The 19,253-nt window shown below is 35.8% G+C and overlaps 1 protein-coding gene across 2 annotated transcripts; it reads right to left on the bottom strand.

The window, feature by feature from the left end:
* Positions 1-203: 203 nt before the first annotated feature.
* FRG1 (FSHD region gene 1) lies at positions 204-14,519 on the bottom strand. 2 transcript variants are annotated; one of them, XM_061177342.1, is made up of 10 exons: positions 14,382-14,519; positions 14,208-14,285; positions 11,791-11,861; positions 7,629-7,754; positions 6,766-6,823; positions 6,309-6,423; positions 4,934-5,038; positions 2,777-2,868; positions 2,158-2,268; positions 204-309 (listed from the first exon to the last, which is right to left on the bottom strand). In XM_061177342.1, exons 2-10 carry the CDS (start codon positions 14,267-14,269, stop codon positions 273-275), a joined length of 777 nt encoding a protein of 258 aa, XP_061033325.1. In that variant the 5' UTR covers positions 14,270-14,285; positions 14,382-14,519; the 3' UTR covers positions 204-272. The 2 variants fall into 2 exon arrangements, with proteins under 2 accessions (XP_061033325.1, XP_061033324.1); XM_061177341.1 differs by having other exon boundaries at positions 14,208-14,518.
* Between the last annotated feature and the right edge of the window lie 4,734 nt (positions 14,520-19,253).

Below are 19,253 nucleotides of genomic sequence, written 5' to 3'. Positions count from 1 at the left end.
GTAGCACGTCATGCTTTATGACAGGAAATCCAGAAAAGAAGAGAATTCTGTGGTACTTTAAGTGTGTACTCTTAAGTTTCATTTCCATGTGAAACACTGCAGTTGACTAAAAAAGTACATCCATGGAGAATCTCAATTAAACTTGATTAATCTTGGTTAAATCTAGCAACTGGTTCAGCAGTAATTCCGTAACAGCCCAATAATTCTGTAAAAACACTTCCACTGATTTTTTTATTCAGAAAAAAAGGAGAAGACAGAAACAAAAATCCTGGTCATTTGCAATATCTATCAGCTTTCAGTTTGGCTCTCCTGTTTAAACAAAAACAAATAATAAAAATTAATCTGTGTAGAAACATGTCATATATAGCCAACTGCTACTAAACATAAACTCATGCTCAGAAATTGTGCTCTCAATTTTGGTTATTATATTACCACACTGCTTATATTAAAATATTTTAATTAAAATTTTACTTTTCAATTTTGTTTCATACTACATGGATTTTATTCTTACAAAAAAAATCTTTTCCTGATCTTTAACTCATGTTGCTTAAGGGCTTTTTAAATCCATAACAGTGATTTTAATTGCCTCTGAATTTAAGCATGCCCTAAGCTTCTATTTAACAGGGTAGCAATGTTGTATTTTCATAAGTGATAAAAGTTAGAGGACACAGACCTTACTCTATTTCTTTTGAGTCCATATCCTGATTATTATTTATAGTCTATTTTTTTTTTTTTAAACAAACAGAAGTTTTTAAATTTTATTTATTTATTTATTTATTTATGGCTGTGTTGGGTCTTTGTTTCTGTGCGAGGGCCTTCTCTAGTTGTGGCAAGCGGGGGCCACTCTTCATCGCGGTGCGTGGGTCTCTCACTATCGCGGCCTCTCTTGTTGCAGAGCACAGGCTCCAGACACGCAGGCTCAGTAATTGTGGCTCACGGGCCCAGCCGCTCCGCGGCATGTAGGGTCTTCCCAGACCAGGGCTCGAACCCGTGTCCCCTGCGTTGACAGGCAGATTCTCAACCACTGCGCCACCAGGGAAGCCCTATTTATAGGCTATTGTTGATTTCTTAGAAATAGGTACATGTTAAATTTGCTCAGCTGGAAACAATTATTACATCATTTGCTATCTTCAGGTAACCACCTGATCAACTGGTTAACAGAAAATACCTGATAAAACACTGTCTTTATCAAGGAATGTAAAGAAATGTCTTAAGACTAATTTTGCAACATGAGACTTGAATGAGTGGCAGGAGATTACCAAATTCTCTCTCGATCTGGCACTTACTTGATTTATACTTGTAAGCTCACAGCTAAACCTCTCTAACCATTTTTTTTTAATTTATTTTTTATTCTCAATGAAGATGAAATAAACTTTTAAAATGTTTTTACTGGAGTGGAATTCTAGAAACTTCATAAAGCTAGGCAAAAAGAATTATTTTCAAGAGGTAGTAAATATTATTATTCACACTTTAATATTAATATTGTTGATAGTGATAATAACACCATTATCTACATAACCCTTTTACAGTTTACAAACTAAATTTACATACATCATACCTCTTCTGTATCTATTTTTTTTCAATTTAATTTTATTTATTTTCTAAGCATTTTTTAAATGTTGTAAATCTAGGACACTACTTACCTAAATAGGAATACTAATAAAGAAATATTAATAATGTGCTATGATAAATATCCTGCACACGTCTGAATTCAACTTAATAAAAGGGCTTCAATTTTGTTATTCAATTTTATACTTAGAAAATTTTAAACTGATTTTTATCTCATTTTTGGAAACCTGTACTACTTTAATAGAACCCACTGAATTTTGAAATTAGTCAAACAACTTCTTTCTAGCCCTGGTTCTAATAGTTATAAAAAGTTGATGGTAAATAAATTTATGAAACAGTTTCAGTCAGACCTGAATTTCTTGCAATAAAATATATAAGCACTTGGAATCTGGCTATTTCCAGATATTCTTTCTTGGTGATCTTTTCCCAGACTTATGATGTCCTTTTAAGGTAACACCACCACATTCAAAACTTAAAAATAAAGACAAAAATTTGAAAATTACAGCAATTAAAAAAAGAACATGAGTTTATATACACTACTTCTATTGGCCACTGAAAATAGTTGGAAATGATTAAAAATATACCTACCTGTCCAGAAGTGTTTCATGCAAAAATCCATCTTTCCGGGCCTTTTTAAGGATTTTACTGTCTTCTTTACTTATTTTAAGTTTGTGGTCTTGGAAGCTCTGGAATTTCTTTCTGTTAAGAAAATATCTTTCTTGAAAAATATCTCAAACTTTGATTATACATGTTTACTGATGAGCTTAAAATATTTTTAAAAGTTTTTTGTTTATCTAAAAAAACTAATTGTTTTTCTTAAATAACATACAACTTTTCAACAACAAAAATGACTTTAGTACCCCACCATCAAGGAGGCAGTTGTTTGGATAGCTCTACAAACTCAAGATTTGGAATGTTGGCTGGAGTCTCCTGTGTCCTGGCAGCATTTGGTTGGCATTATGTACTGGCAGTGACAGACACTCTATAGAGTAGGGAGAATAGACTAACTCAAGTGACTTGAGCATTGAAAGCTAGCAGGATGATAATTACGAAAACTGAAGCCTTAACAGAAGCATTCAGTTTAGTGCTCTGTCCTAGAGTCTACATTATGTTGTCTCTGCTTGTCCTTCAGGTAATTTTATTTTAGGTGCCTTGAGAAGCATGTCACTGCCAAATCTACAGTTCTAAAAGGAAAAAATATACGTACACATAATTGAGTTCACACTGTTTAACATTTCCTTTGTCTTCTTCTGGAATATCATCTTTTTTCTTAGTTTCTCTTTCAGCACAGGATCTAATCTGGATATTGGAGATGAGAACCCAACAGGTTACACATTTATCTTCCCCCTGCTCCACCTTACTTATTACAAGAGAACATTCTAGGTGATTTCTTATGCAAAAGAAGAAAACAGTTAACTTAGCAATTAGATTCAGAAAAAGACAGATTCTAGATATGTGTTTTTATTTATATATATAATTTATCTAAATAATTGCTATTATATGTTTCTTTAGAGCCCTTACATCAGAAACACTGAAGAGAAACTTATTTGAAAAGCATTTTACAGATCAGATCCCGCTAAGCCAATTAGGCAATAATTTAACTAGTTTAATTTTGGCTGCAAAAGTAAATACAGTAGGATCAAATTATCCTGCTATTTAGTGTTCATTTTATAACACTGAAAGTTTAAGATAGTAGCTGTTTTACTGTGCATAGGATATTACCAACACATTAAAACTTTTAACATAACACAATTTGTTTTCATCTAATTGGATTCTATCCCTTTTAAATCCTCCTTATACTTTCATAAGTTTTGACAGATACTTACTAAAACATTCCATAAATTAATTGATACAGATATAGCAATTAGGATCAACTGAGTGGGGTAAGAAGAGGACAGAATTCAGGGCCATGAAACTGGCAATTTGCAACCCAAAGGACCCACATCTGGAAAGGGATCTCTGTGGCTTAGAGCACAATTCCAAGATTGCTTAGAAACTGGTGAGCAATAGGCATGTGCAAATAATATGTGTGCAATGGTTTTGGCTGGAGGAGTCCTAGAAGACCTGGGGAAATTCTGGGCCAGGTCTGTGACACAATACTGCTTTTGGCAGGAGGGAATGTGTTCTGGTAGATAAGGCTAGGCTATAAAGGTGGATGCTGACACAGACTAGCAGAGCCTGCAACGTAAAAGGCAAGGTGGAAATAGTCCTGGATTATCATTGCTCAGAGCTTCCAGGTACCTGACTAACCAGACAGACCCAGGGAAATCTGACAGGTACTTCATATAAAAACGGTTGTAATTATTGATAAATATAGCATAGTGTTTTTTTATTTCTGTAGATGTGCAAAGTACTGTACATACATTTGTACTGCTTGTCTTCAATAATCATACTTTTATAATGTAATCCAGATGAAAAACAATTCAAGCATGATACAATAAAATTAAATATAAATAAATAAAATTAAAAATAGGTGAGTCAGAAATCCACCAGCATTTTTCTAATGACTGCTTCCTGAGAAGCAGTGTGCTGTGGAACGTAATTTCTAGAGTCAGTTGGGCCTGGGTACACATCCTGTCTCCACTTTATCTGTGTGAACTTCATGAAGTGACTGATCAAAACAGTGAGGATGTAGGGGAGGTCAAAGGTTGTTTCCTCCTGTGTAAAGTTAAGATAACCTCATAGGAACACTATGAAGATTAAAGACAACTATGCACGTGCCTCACTCAGCAGAGTACCTGCAGCTACTTGCTGTAGTTTTGTTTACATAATTGAAAAATATTATGACTAATACTTTTTAAAATATAACAAGAAAATCTAGGTTTTAGATTTAAATTTTTTGAGATTTTGGCAGTGAAAATGGCTTTTGAGAAAACTACGGAAGATAGACTGAAACTTCTAATTCCTGAGCTGTCTAGAATGGTATTTTTTTCTCCATCAATCAACTCCAAATGATGAAATGAAGAGTTACTGGTACTGACATTCTTGTTTAAAAAGATTAGTGATATTTTTCAAGGTAAAAAGAATACTGTAAGACTGTGAAACTGAGGATTATGAAAATCAAGAACATTTTAAAAATAAAATCAAATATATGACACGGAATTTAAAACATACAGATACTTGATAGATGTGTTTAAATTATGCTGATAGTAGAGAAAATGTAACATGGATTTTTATGTTTTATTTATAAGGATTAAAGCCACTTTAGAAAAGGCTTTTTTCCCTCATTTCTTTAAGCCTTCCATTCTGGCCCTCACTAATGCATTACACACAGCGAATCTGGATCAGACTACAACATTTTAAAGAGACGTAGTCACATCATACATGTGACATGTATTAGTCTATAGAAAAGTCTCATGATTACCTTTATCATTTCTTCTTCTCCTGCCGTTTTACTTTTTGCTTCTATATCACCTGCTTCATTGCATCTAATAAAACAGCTATTTGAGGCCAGTAAAGCCATTTTCCCCTAAATGGACAAAATAATAAGAAATAAGTTATAAGAATACCTGTGAAAAAAATTCTTAAGTCTTGAGACTAAATTGATTTTTTTCCCATGTCTAAAAGTAATCAGGAAAAATAATGTGAAGAAAACCTGGAAAAATAAAAAATCATACAGAAAACCAAAATCACCTATAATCTTACTACTCAAAGATAACCACATTAAATATTTTTAGTATATTCTATTAGTAGGACTAAATTCTAACTGTATGGAATAGAATTATTTCCTTTGGCCTCAGAGATTTATTGAGGATATAACTGATTTAGTGTTTTAAAAAGTTAGCTTTAAAGACAAAAAAAATTATAATAGTAGTGTTCTAAATTTCTCTCCATAATTAGAAAATATAAAAACATATCATAGTTGACAGAAGTATAATCAACTATACTTCAATAAAATTTAAAAAAAAGAAAAAAAATGCAGAGAAAATATATCTCATAAAAGCTAGCCTTTGATGCCTTTGAATTTATTGTTCAGAACTTTAGGAATCAATGTCTGAGGGACTTTTGGGTGTAGGAAGAATTAAATCTTCTATCATATCCAGTTACAAAAGTGGTAATAACACGGATTTGACTTAATTTCTTATTTGAGGTGGTAAGGGCTGGGTTTTCTGTCATCTGGATGACTTTTGGTAAGCTTGGATGTGGCCGTATTGTCCAAGGTGATTTAAATCTGTGCTGCTGATCTTTCTGCTGAGTACCTTTGTGTAATAAAGTTTTACTTGTTACATCAGGGACTTTTAAGTCTTTCTTTCATTTAAATTTAAAATTTTAAAACTTAGTGTTTTTCCCAAAAATAAAGTGAAATGAACATCCCTCAAATTCTGTATAACTGGTAGTATCTGACTCATCATCCTGGCCTTATCATATGTTGGCGTTTTCTGTTGATATAATGAAAAATATCTATTCAGTTTCTTTGCCCTTTTTTAAATTTTTCTTTTTTTTTGCTATTGAATGAGTTTCTTATATAATTTGGACATTAACAGCTTATCAGATATATGGTTTGCAAATACTTTTCCCAATCCATAGCTTGTCTTTTCACTTTGTTGATTGTTTATTTTTCCCGTGTTGTACTATTTTTTGAGATCTTTTTAAGGTTATGAATTCATGTTGGTTTTAAAAAATTTAATGCATTATTGCAGTCTACTTTTTTTGTTTTTTTTGAACATATGTTCTCAATGAATGTTAGAGACTTTCTCATTCACTGACAAGGAACTTTTATAAACAATAAGAGTCCTTACATCTTGAAAGACCGGTTCCCATTGTTCTCTTGGTCCAATTGCATCTGAACGCCCAACAACAAGTCCATCTGAATTTATACCAAGGTATTTTCCATAGCCAGATTTCAGGGCAATTCTTCAGATCAATAAAGTAGATCAATGTTAAAAACAGAGAGAAAGGAAATTAAATATGGAACATAAAAATAGTATGTGTGTGTATAAAAATTCAAGACTAACCATAGTCCAAATGTTCAAAAGCCATGTGTGGCTAGTGGCTACCATATTGGACAAGGTAGTTCTATGTATACAATTTAATATTCTACTTTTTTAATACAAGTATTATATAATACCTTATATAGCAAACATTTTCCAAATTCATTATTCTTCAAAAACACTACTTTTAATGGATATATAATATTCTATTACAATGTATCATATTGTATTACAATGTATTAATTATAGTTCAACTCAAGCTTACCTGGAATCAGACAATTTGACAGCTGTAAACTGCTCTGGAGGACTAGGACCCTCATCAACTACAGGAGAAAAAACAATTTGAAATAAATTTGACATTTCTTATAAATGTACATATAAAGATATGCTTTAGCTTGAAAGAAGTAGCTCTTTTTCTTTTAAAAACAAACGTAAGAATATTATGATGTAATTATAATACAGTATTCATAGTATCAAGAGTTACTTTATCTTCTATATAACTCATGTTTAGTTTTACATACTTAACAAGACAGATCAGCATGATGCTTATTTAGTCACTTCCAAGATACTATCTCTTTGTATTTTAAAATGCAGTCAGCACAGAGACAAATAAGCACTTAATATTTAAAAAGCTAAATGCTTTAATTTATTCAAGGGATAGCTATTTAGACAAGAAGCTACTGCTTTTTAATCTTCTAATTTCTTCGTATCTCATTAGTGCTTCTTCCCATGGGCTAAAAGGAATGAGAAAACTTTAAATTATTAACAGTTAGTTAATGCTCCAGGTTAGTTTTGGCAAAAGGTGTAAAGAATGAAGGAATTCAAACCTTTGACTCAACCAGGTTTTCTTTTTCCTTCTACTTGTTATTTCAATTATTCATATTGTTTTTGATTCCCATGGATACTCTTCTGGAACTATACAGAATGTTTTCAAATGCTTACACTGGAAAGAGGGAGCTGCCAATAACTGGTAAATAGTGAAGAAGGAAAAAAAATGGAAGAGTCAAATCAAGGGATTCATTCATTTGGAATATATTCGAGATTTGTTAGAATTTGGCCTAAGTGAATGAATGTCATAAAATATATACTGTAGCCTTTTCCCTTCCATTGCTTCTACCAGACACAAACCTTCTTTATGTGGAGCTCCCAGTGTAAAAAGTCCATTGTCAAGTGCATGTATGTAGGTTCCTTTATCCATTTCGATCGCTATGGTTCCTGAGATTTCACCGAAGTTTGTTACTGTCCACCAGATTCCTAAAAAATAAAATCAGTAATTTAAATTTATATTCTGGATTTGACAGAAGGTTCTTACTTGTTGCTGTTGTCATTATAACATATTTAAAATTTTTATTTTGTAGTTGTAAGAAATAATACAGGAGGATCTCATATACCCTTTAATCACTTTCTCCCAGTGGTTAACATCTTGCATAACTATAGTCAGTATCAAAACCAAAAAACTGACACTGATACAATCCATGAAACTTATTCAGATTTCATCACTTTTACACACACTCACTTGTATGTTTCTATGCGGGTATGTAGATCTAGGTTACTACCACCACAGTCAAGATTAGGTTCTTTTAAAATATAAAATAGCAGTACACATGAAGGCACAAAATGATATATACAGAACAGTCTCTCTCATATCAGCCTCCAGTCATCCACGACTGCTTTCCAGAGGCAATGACTATTACAACCTGTTTCTTATGTATCCCTCAAGATTGTAATTTACAATTGCTAAAACTGAGGTCAGGGAGCTTATTACGTATATTTTCCTTCTAGGAGTTTTATGGTTTCAGGTCTTACATTTAAACATTTAATTCATTTTGAGTTAATTTTTGTGTATGGTACAAGATAGCAGTCCAGTTTTCCCAACATCATTTATTGAAAAGACTGTCCTTTCTTCATTGTATATTCCTGGCATATGCATGGGTTTATTTCTGGGCTCTCTATCCAGCTCCATTGATCTATGTGTTTGTTTTTATGTCAGTACCATACTGTTTTGATTACTTTAGCTTTATAATATACTTTGAAATCAGGAAGTGTGATACCTCCAGCCTTGTTCTTCTTTCTCTATATTGCTTTCATTATTTGGGGTCTTTTGTGGTACATATAAATTTTAGGACTGTTTGTTCTACTTCTGTGAAAAATGCCACAGGAATTTTGATAGGAATTGCACTGAATCTGTAGGTTGCTTTGGGGTTAGTTTAGACATTTTAACAATATTAATTCTTCCAATCCATGACCATGGAATATCTTTTCTACATGTCTTCTTCAATTTCTGTCATTAATGTCTTATAGTTTTCAGTGTACAGGTCTTTCACCTCCTTCGTAAATTTATTCCTAGGTATTATATTCTTTTTGATGCAGTTGTAAATGGGATTGTGAATTTCGCTTTCTGATAGTTCATTATTAATGTATAGTAAATGCAACAAATTTTTGTATATTCATTTTGTATTCTGCAACTTTACTGAATTCGTTGATCAGTTCTAACAGTTTTTTGGTGGAGTCTTTAGGGTTTTCTATATATAGTGTCCTGTCATCTGCAAATAGTGACATTTTTACTTCTTACTTTCTGATTTGGATTTATTTTTCTTGCCTAATTGCTCTGTAGGATTTCCAATACTATGTTGAATAAAAGTGGCAAGTGTGGGCATCCTTGCCTTGTTCCTGATCTTAGAGGAAAAGCTTTTCACTGTTGAGTACGAACCTAAATTGTATCCAATTTTTGTTGGGTCTGATAATGATAGTGTTATGTATTAAAAGAAAGAGCAAAACAGAAGGAAGAAAAGAGAGAGAGAAAGAGAGAGACTGATCTTATAAGAAATGCACATTTATGTATATATGTATAATGACATAGTATCTGTTATTTATTTTAAAATTCTCCAGAAAAACGTATGCATGAGAGATTATCTCACAGTGGGCATGTGTGTAAATGAAACAAGACTGTTAAAATATTGATTATTACTAAAGCTCAGTGATTCATTATATTCATGGAAGATTCATTACATTCTTTTCTCTACTTATGTATTAGTTTGAAAATTTTCCATAATAAAAAATTTTAAAAATTGAGTTAATCACACTGTACAAAATTATCTATTCAGCTAAACAGGTCAGGCTTTTCATATCTAATAAAAAAATTAGTAAAAGTTTAGCTTAAATGAAGCTGGACCTTACCTAATATCATATACACATACTAACTCAAAATGGATCAAAGACCTACATGCAAGAGCTGAAACTATCAAGATAAAACTCTAAGAAGAAAGCATATGGGAGAAGCCTCATGACACTGGATTTGGCAATGATTTCTTGGATATGACATCAAAGGCACAAACAACAAAAGAATAAACAGACAAACTGGACTTCATCAAAATGAAAAATTTTTGTGCATCAAAGGACACTATAAATAGAGTAAAAAGACAATGAGAAAATATTTGTACATCACGTATTTGATAAGGAATAAATATCCAGGATATATAGAGAACTCTTAAAACTCAGCAACCACAAGAAAAGCAACCCAATTCTAATGATGGGCGAAGGACTTGAATAGGCATTTCTCCAAAGAAGATATGCAGATGGCCAATAACCACATGAAAAGATGCTCAACATTACTAATCATTAGGAAAATGCAAACCAAAACCATAATGAGATACCACTTCATACCCATTAGGATGGCTATTATCAAAAAAACAGAAAATAACAAGTGTTCATGAGGATGTGGAGAAACTGGAACTCTTGTGCACTGCTGGTGGGAATGTAAAATGGTATGGTGGTTTCTCACAAAATTTAAAATAGAATTACTGTATATGATCCAGCAATTCCATTTCTGGGTCTATACCAAGAAGAAATGAAAGCAGAGTCTTGAAGAGATATCTATACAACCATGTTCACACGCAAAAGGTAGAAGGAACCCATGTTTTCATTGATAGATGAATGGATAAACAAATGTGGTATATACGTACAATGGAATATTGTTCAGCCTTAAAAAGGAAGGCAATTCTGACACATGCTACAACATGGATGAACCCTGAAGACATTATGCAAAGTAAGACAGTCATAAAAGGACAAATACTGTATGATTCCACCCTTCTGAGGTACTTAGAGTAGTTGAATTCATAGAGACAGAAAATAGACAGAAAATAGAATGGAGGTTTCCAGGGACTAGGGGGGAGTGAGGAATGGGCATTTATAATTTAATGGGTGCAAAGTTTCAGTTTTGCAAGATGAAAAAAATTCTGGAGATGGTGGTGATGGCTGTATAACGTGAATGCACTTAATGACACTGAATTGTACACTTAAAAATGGCTAAAGCGATAAATTTTGTTATGTATATTTTACCACAATTAAAATAATTTAGTGAGAGGTTTACATGATAATTTAAGTTATTTCTGACTTATAGCTATAATTGTTTTCAGTAAAAAAAGAAATGCTTTACTCAGAATCATTATCAGCATCTTATGATCATTAAATCTTTTTTAAAAATGTAATAGTTAATGATTTAAAATTATTTGTATTTTATATGTTCTGTGCCATGTTGACCAAGTACACTTAATGTTGATTCTCCCCAAATGACCTAGATTCAATATAATTCTCCCAGAAAATCCAACAGGATTTATGGTAGAAAACTATGAATTGTAAAATTTATATGGAAATGCAAAGGATCTAGAAGAGTATAAAGAAGTACAGAAGTATAAAGAAGAAGTATAAAGTTGGGAGATTCACACAACCTAATTTCAAGACTTTACGAAATGACAATAAGACAAATATATCACTAGAACAGTAGACAAATCGATGGAACAGAGTCCAGAAGTAGACTTAACACATATAAAGTCAATTGATTTTTGACAAAGATACCAAATAATGGAGAAAGGAAAGTCTATTCATCAGTGATGCTGGGACAACTGGATATCAATATGAAAAAAAAGAGAAAGAGAAAATAATTTGTAAAATGTATTTGGTTAAATAATATTTATCTATATTAGGCCTTTAAAATGATATATCAGAATCTCTGGGTTACTAAGCAGTGTAATGATTCAGAGAACCATGTTTCCTCTCTCCTGTGCTTTGTTCTGATGATGAAGAAAAGACCTCAGCAGTGACATCTACTGTGCTAGAGCATAAAAGCAATCATTAACTATAAGTAATATTTGAGCACTTTAAGACAAATATGAGTCGGTCATAAATTCCTTCTACTTCCTTTTTACTACTTATCCCGACTAGGAAAATACTTTTAAAGGGATCTCAACTGATGTTAACTTTTCTCAGAATAAAGTATACAAAACTGACTCACCAACAATATCAAGTTGAATTTCTTCATCTTCTTCTCTTTTTCTCTTCTTCTCTTTGCTCTTTTTCTTCTTACTGTAGGAGATAATTTATATAGATGAGTTTAAATATATTGATTTGCATACTGTCATAAGATGAAATCTTAGAACTCTTTTAAGATGTACATTGATATATAAATTATTGATTTACAACGATATACATTGATATACCCTCTTACTTCTAATCCTGAGAAGTCACTTCTGATCCTGTACATACTGTGTTACAGTTAAGAGAACAGACTCTGGAGCCAGACTGCCTTTTAAAAGCCTGATTCTGTCATTTCTTAGCTCTGTGATTTTTGGAAAATTTACTTAATCTCTCTGTAAGTCAGTTTCCCCACCTGCACAATGAGGATAATAATTTAACCCAACTCTTAAGGCTGTTGTGAGGATTAAGAGAATGCGTATCTTCATACATTGCTCATGAAAATGTAAAATGGTGCAGCCACTTTAGAAAAGAGTTTGGAGTTCTCAAAAAGTTAAACACAGAGTTACCATAGGACTTAACAATTCTACTGCTAGGTATACACCCAAAAGAAAACATACGTCCGCACAGAAACTTGTATAAGAATATTCACAGCAGGGCTTCCCTGATGGCGCAGTGGTTGGGAGTCCGCCTGCCAGTGCAGGGGACATGGGTTCGGGCCCTGGTCCGGGAAGATCCCACATGCCGCAGAGCCCGCGTGCCACGACTGCTGAGGCCTGCGCGCCTGGAGCCCGTGCTCCACAACAGGAGAGGCCACCGCAGTGAGAGGCCTGTGCACCTCGATGAAGAGTGGCTCCCACTCGCCGCAACTAGAGAAAGCCCACGTGCAGCAACGAAGACACAACACAGCCAATAAATAAATAAATAAATAAATAAATAAAAAAAAAGAATATTCACAGCAGCATCAGTGACAAGTGCCAAAAAGTGGAAACCCAAATGTCCATCAACTGATGAATGGATAAACAAAATGTGTTGTATCCATACAATGGAATATTACTCAGCCATAAAAGGAATGAGTACTAATATAACATAGATGAACCTTGAGAATGTTATCCTAAGGAAAAGAAGCCAGGTACAAAAGGCCACATATTGTATGATTCCATTTATATGAAATATTTAGAAGAGGCAAACTGATACAGACAAACAGTGGATTCGTGGTTGCCTGGGATTAGGGGACGAGCAGAATGGGGAGTGACTGTTAATGACGGTGGGGTTTCCTTCTGAGATGATGAAAATGTTCAGCGACTTGACAGTGGTGAACCTTGTGACTATCCTAAAAGGCACGGAATTCTACTTTAAAAGAGTGAATTTTATAGTATATGTATTATATCTCAATAATTAAAAGAAAACCAAGAGTGACTTTAAAAAAAAGTTAATATGTAGTACTTAGAACAGTTCTTGGCACAAAGAAAGTGCTATGTATGTGTTAATTATATTGGTAGTTGTAATGATTATACGACACACTTGTTTGTATTTTCATCACAAAATAAGCTTTCAGAAGCTAACTCTCCCCTCCCTCCTATGAATTCAGACAGTAACAATTTCACATGTATTCAGGATAAATTCTTGATGCCAGACCCCTAGGCAGAGTTCTCAAGTGCAGTGGCTTCAGTTTGCTCCTTGACACTTTCTTTCCGTCTCTCATAAAAGTACCTAAAACTCTATCACTCAGACCAGGATGAAATGCTCAACATTTTTGTGAATAATCAACCCCGAGCAAATCTAGCAGTTAAAAAAGAGGTGGAGGTATGAGTGGGCAGATATCTTTTCCTAAAAATCTAATACTCATAAATCACCACTATAACTTCTTCCTTGTATTTGGCTCTAGTTATTTACTGTACATGTTATCTTACTTAATCCTCATAATAATCCTTTTAGAGTATCATTAATCTCTCCCAATAAACGAATAAATGGAAGCTCAAAGATATTAACGTACCTGCCACAAATCACAAAATTAGTTATTAGTGGAGTCCAGGTTCAAACCCATATCCTTTTCAAAATCCACATCTGCATATTGCATTAAAAGCTAATTTTTTTCTAGGTGGGAGGGAGACAATGTTGAAAATAATTATTCCTAATAAAGGAAGTTACTGTTATAACCTACACGATCAGACTAATACAGACCCACCAAGCATAGGTCTGGAGGTGGGGGGGCTCATCAAGGGACCCGAACTTGTGGCTCCTGGGCTATCGGTCCGCCCTGCTAGGGCGCGACTGTGGCGGTGCGTCTCTGCACCGGCCCCGGGAACTGAGTCCATCCCGGCAGGAGGCCAGGCCCAAGGACTGGGAGCCTGAATGACAGCTCCCTGCGGCTTCCACAGACTAGCCGCTGGGAGGGGAGAGCGGAGGGTTGTCGGAAAAGAGGGGCAGATTCTCCCGCACAAACTCGCGGTTTACCTCTTGGCCTTGGTTCCTTTGAGTACGAGTTTGGTGGGCTTCACGTAGGAGTATTCGGCCATGGTTGCGGTGATGCTTCTGTATTAAGACAGGGAGCTGGCTCAGGGCAAGATACGCGAACCGGCGCAGAAGCGGGCGAGGGAGGCACAAAAGTGGGGATGGAGTCCAAACTACCTGAGAACGTATCAGCGGAGTGGGTGTGTTTCCCCGGAATCCCTGGCCTTTCTCTCCCGAATATTGAGTCCCAAATTGAATTCTACTTCCTGTTTACAGCCTGGGGCTACGGCAACGGCAGAGGGCCTAAATATACCAGCGTTCATTTGCTCCGTCCTGAGAACGGGAACCTTAGGGCCTTTCTAAGCGAGGAAACCGGGGAGACGCGCTCTCTGGTGGATGTGGCGGGTCTCACAGCCCTGCTCGGCGTCTTGAGCCACTCTGGAGAGAGCCGCCTGCTAGGTCTCGGGAGGAGGCGATAGTTAGAGGGTGAAATAAATGACTCCGTCAACCCTCCGGATTCTGCACAGCGGTCTGGTCCTGACTGCACCCCGCGGCCCAGGGCTGAGCCGGCGTGTGGGAGCGGGGCGGCGGGGGCGTTGGGTAACACAGCGCGTTATCTGGCCTTGGACGACGTCATGAGCGATGTCAATTACATAAACGTTTATTGTACTGTTTTAATTAGGGAGACTCGAGTAGTGTGCAGGAAACAAATAGGGAATAAAATAAAAGACAATTAAGTGCCAACATTTGGGCCGAAGATTTCACTAGTGCTGCAGGAATTTGGGCGGAGGTAGAGTGGGAGGGTGACCGTGGAAACTAATGCAATCAGAGAGGTCTTTCCATATAGGGTGGGTTTTGAGAGGCTTTCACAACTTCAGTCACCTGTTCCAGTCTCTTCATCAGTTTGATAATCCACCTCCCTGATTCCATTTTCGCCGCCTTCCAAACCGTCCTCTGTAGTGCTGAGTGATCTCTCTAAAGAAATCGCTGATCATTATTCCCCTACCTAAAATCTATTAAAGGGAAGCCTGTTGCTTTCTGGAGGGAAAATCCTAGCATCACTTAATAAACTGGTGATCGTGACCCCTTTACCCACCACTGAACCCCTGCCACCTTAATTCCAGTCACACAAAATTATTGGAAATGTTGGAGAGCTCTGTGTTTGCTTCTGCTGCCTAGAATGCTGCTTTAGACTCTTACCCACCCTCTTCATGTGGCCCTTTTTTTTCAGCCTTTAAGACAAACTCAGGCTTCATTTTCTCCAAAAAGCCATCTTTGAATGACTTCCTCTGTTTCCCCAGATAGCCTTCATTTCTCACTCTGTAGTTTAGTACTGTGCTTTTCAAGCGCAGGAGCCATGGCTTATTTATCTTTGTTTCACCTACACCCGTACCCAATGCCTGTTTCATAGTAGACCTTGCCTAAATGTCAGTTAAAATAGTAAGATCCTAAATCCTGGTGTGGGATAATGAAGAGAGTGGAACAGAGTGCGACTTGACTAGATAGGAGGGGTTGTGATAGAAAAACACAAGTAGACACATTGGATGGGTAAGGAAAAGCAGGCCATTGGAAGTCAATTCCTTATTTATTTATCAGCTGTCTCTGCAAAGACACTGCTTGGTGATAGGAGAATACAAAAGATGCTTAGACTCAGGGCCTGATCTTAAGGGGCTTCATCTAAATAAATAATGAGCTGTGAGAGGCAGTATAACATAATTAAGAGTGTAGCTTCTGGAGACAGACTGCTTGGGTGGACAAACCTTGCTGTCTTTGTAAGTTAGATGACTTAGTTATTTAAACTCCACATAGCTATGTTTCTTCAGCTATAAAATGGGATGATACCTCCTAGGGTTATGATGAATATTAAGAGAGTTAATATAGGAAGATACTTTTAAAAGTTCCTGATAAATAGTGCATCATAAATGTTAGCTATTATTATTAGATATCAAAGTGCCCTGAGAAAGATATAAACAAAATGTTGTAGCAGGATATGGTGGTGACATGTTATAGGAGTTTGTGCTCCTGTCTTGCTCTAGGGATCAGGAGAAGATTAATAGTCAAAGTGGCATCCGAGAAGGTTCTTGAACAATGGGTAGGATTTTGATAGATGGAGATGGGGGAGGATAGGCATGTCTGATGGTGGCAGCAGTATTAGCAAAGGCATGGAGATAGAAGAGTAAAGGGCTTGTGTAAGGAGCAGTGAGCGACCCTGTTGTTTGGAGCACAGGGCATGTAGATTAGAGTAGTGCGAACTAGGACTGAGAAGGCAAGTTGGGCTCATTTTTTTTTAACTTATTTTTTATTTTATTTTTATAAATTTATTTATTTATTTATTTTTGGCTGCTTTGGGTCTTCATTGCTGCATGCGGGCTTTCTCTAGCTGTGGTGAGCAGGGGCTACTCTTCCTTGCGGTGTGCAGGCTTCTCATTGTGATGGCTTCTCTTGTTGCAGAGCACGGGCTCTAGGCGTGTGGGCTTCAGTAGTTGTGGCGTGTGGGCTCAGTAGTTGTGGCTCGCGGGCTCTAGAGTGCAGGCTCAGTAGCTGTGGCGTACGGGCTTAGTTGCTCCGCGGCATATGGGATCTTCCCAGACCAGAGCTCGAACCCGTGTCCCCTGCATTGGCAGGCGGATTCTTAACCACTGCGCCCCCAGGGAAGTCCCTGGGGTCATTTTTTGGCTGAAGAATTTGCATGAAATCAGTAAGTACTTTAGAGTGATTAAATAGTAGTTGGGTGAGATGAACAAAGTGGTATTCCAGGACGCTTATTCTGCAGCGGTGGGTATGATGGGTTGTGTAAGTGATACCAGGATCCTCCCACTCAAGCCATAGCTCTTTGTGACATAGAAAAAAAATGGAAACCAGTTTGAATATTAAAGAATCTTTGGCAATATTAAACTCTTGATTCCTGGTGGCACCACAGAATCAAGATGGGCCCAATTCAAACCTAACTCAAAGCAAAACCATGACAAATGGTTTAGTAGATTAGTATCCAGTCTAGTTTGTAGAATCTAAGATGGTGCTTTGTACTGGAATCAAGATAAATTCATGACTCTCCCTTCTAGTCCCACCCTCTGTTTTGAAGTTAAGCAGCCACTTTTTTTTTTTTTTAATTAATTTTATTTTCAACTCCTCCAGGTTTCTGTGGGTTTCAGGAGTTATATAAGTCCTCTAGGATCTTGATGAATTGAGGAGGTGTGAGCAAACGTGTTTTTAGCAAGGGAAGAAATTTGAAATTCTGTTAACATATTTTCCATTAACATTCCCAAGTTTTCAAGGTTATTCAATGAGAGGGATCCTTGTACAATTTTCCAAGCTTTACTGACCTTAAGAATCGTTGCAGGGAATTCCCTAGCGGTTCAGTGGTTAGGACTCGGTGCTTTCACTGCTGTGGGCCCGAGTTTGATCCCTGGTCGGGGAACTAAGATCCCACGAGCTGCGTGGTGCGGACAAAAAATAGAACGAATCACTGAAGATATTTTTTAGAAACACTGACCCCCAGGCTTCTCATCTAGAGATTTTTATTCAAGAAGATCATTGATGGGACCCAGGAATATGTGTTTTTGGTAAGTGTCACAAATGATTCTTAGTGGTCAGGCAAATTTGGGAAACATTGACCTAGAATTTATGTTTTCATGACTGGCAGCTGGAGAAGTTTGTTCCCCAAACTTCTATCTTTTCTGAAAATTAAATATTTATTTTTAGTTTTTAAAAGGAAAATTTTTATAACTAGATACAATGTTTATACACATACTATATGTATTGTACTATACTGTATCTTTTGTCATTTGTATACTTAAAGATGGGTTAGAGTACTATGAGAAAAATTAGATATTAAATGAAAAGAGAAGTGTATGGAGGTAGAGAATAATGGGAGAGGTGTGTTTATTACTGTGCAAAAGTGAAGTCCAAAATGATAGAAGTCTGAGGTTGCAAATAGCACTTAGTAAGGTGCAAGAGCTTCAAAATCATTTCTGAAATCTTTGATGTTCAGTTGTAAATGGTGACTTGGGACTAGATTTAGGGGAGAAACCAATTATGCTTTAAAATGTTCTTGTAAAAAGGGCTTTAAATGTAGGAAAATCCTTATATTTACTTGAGTTAATTTAAATGGGAAGTTTTTAACAAGTTACTAACCCTCCCCTTCTTAAAAATTTTCATTTGAAATGAAAATTTGAAATAAAAATTTAAACTGATGTTTATGCTCTATTAGCATCCTTATGCAAAGACTTAACAACATATTTTACATTTCCAAGTTTTTATTTCTTAATTTTTCTGGAAGGAATTGTTTTACCTTGAGTTTTTAAAAGCAAGGTAAAACAATTTATTTTGACAAGTGCATATGGTACATTCTTCCCCAGTTTTTCTGTGGCAAAAGATTAGGTTTAACAGTGATTGCAGTATGAGAGCAGTGGGTCCAGATCAATTGCGCTAACTTTACTAAAATTATGTTCTGTTGTTTGGACTAAAAGAAAATGGAGGCAAAACATATAGATCTGACACGAAAACATTGACTGTTCTACTCTCTGTTTCTATGAGAGAGTACACACACACACACACACACACACACACACACACACATACCACATCTTATTTATCCATTCATTCATAGACAGACATTTAGGTTGTTTCCATCTTTGCTATTGTGAATAATGCTGCATCGAACATGGAAGTGCAGATATCTCTTCGAGATACTGATTTCCTTTCCTTTGGATATATACCCGGAAGTGGGATTACTGGATCATATGGAAGTCCTATTTTCACTTTTTTAAGGAACCTCCATGCTACTTTCTACAGTGGCTGCTCCAATTTACATTCCTACCAACAGTGCGTAAGGGTTCCCTTTTCGCCACATCTTTGCCAACACTTATTATCTCTTGTCTTCCTGCTAATTGTCATTCTAACAGGTGTGAGGTGATATTTCATTGTGGTTTTGATTTGCATTTCCCTGATGATTAGTGACATTGAGTGTCTTTTCATATGCCTGTTGGCCTTTGGAAAAATATCTATTCTGTTCCTTTGTCCATTTTTAATAGGTTTTTTTTCTAATGA

The sequence above is a fragment of the Eubalaena glacialis genome, chromosome 20 (genome assembly GCF_028564815.1).
Source record: "Eubalaena glacialis isolate mEubGla1 chromosome 20, mEubGla1.1.hap2.+ XY, whole genome shotgun sequence".
Taxonomy (NCBI): Eukaryota; Metazoa; Chordata; class Mammalia; order Artiodactyla; family Balaenidae; genus Eubalaena; species Eubalaena glacialis.
The sequence above is the reverse complement of the archived record's forward strand: the minus strand, read 5'-3'. Positions and strand labels throughout refer to the sequence as shown.

Excerpts from the sequence above, each read along its gene's own strand:
- FRG1 (XM_061177342.1), bottom strand. The coding sequence starts at position 14,269 with ATGGCCGAATACTCCTACGTGAAGCCCACCAAACTCGTACTCAAAGGA. Across the intron at positions 11,862-14,207 it reads AAAGGAACCAAGGCCAAGAG|TAAGAAGAAAAAGAGCAAAG; the intron begins GTAAACCGCGAG and ends TATCTCCTACAG. Across the intron at positions 2,869-4,933 it reads GAGAAGAAGAAATGATAAAG|ATTAGATCCTGTGCTGAAAG; the intron begins GTAATCATGAGA and ends TCCAATATCCAG.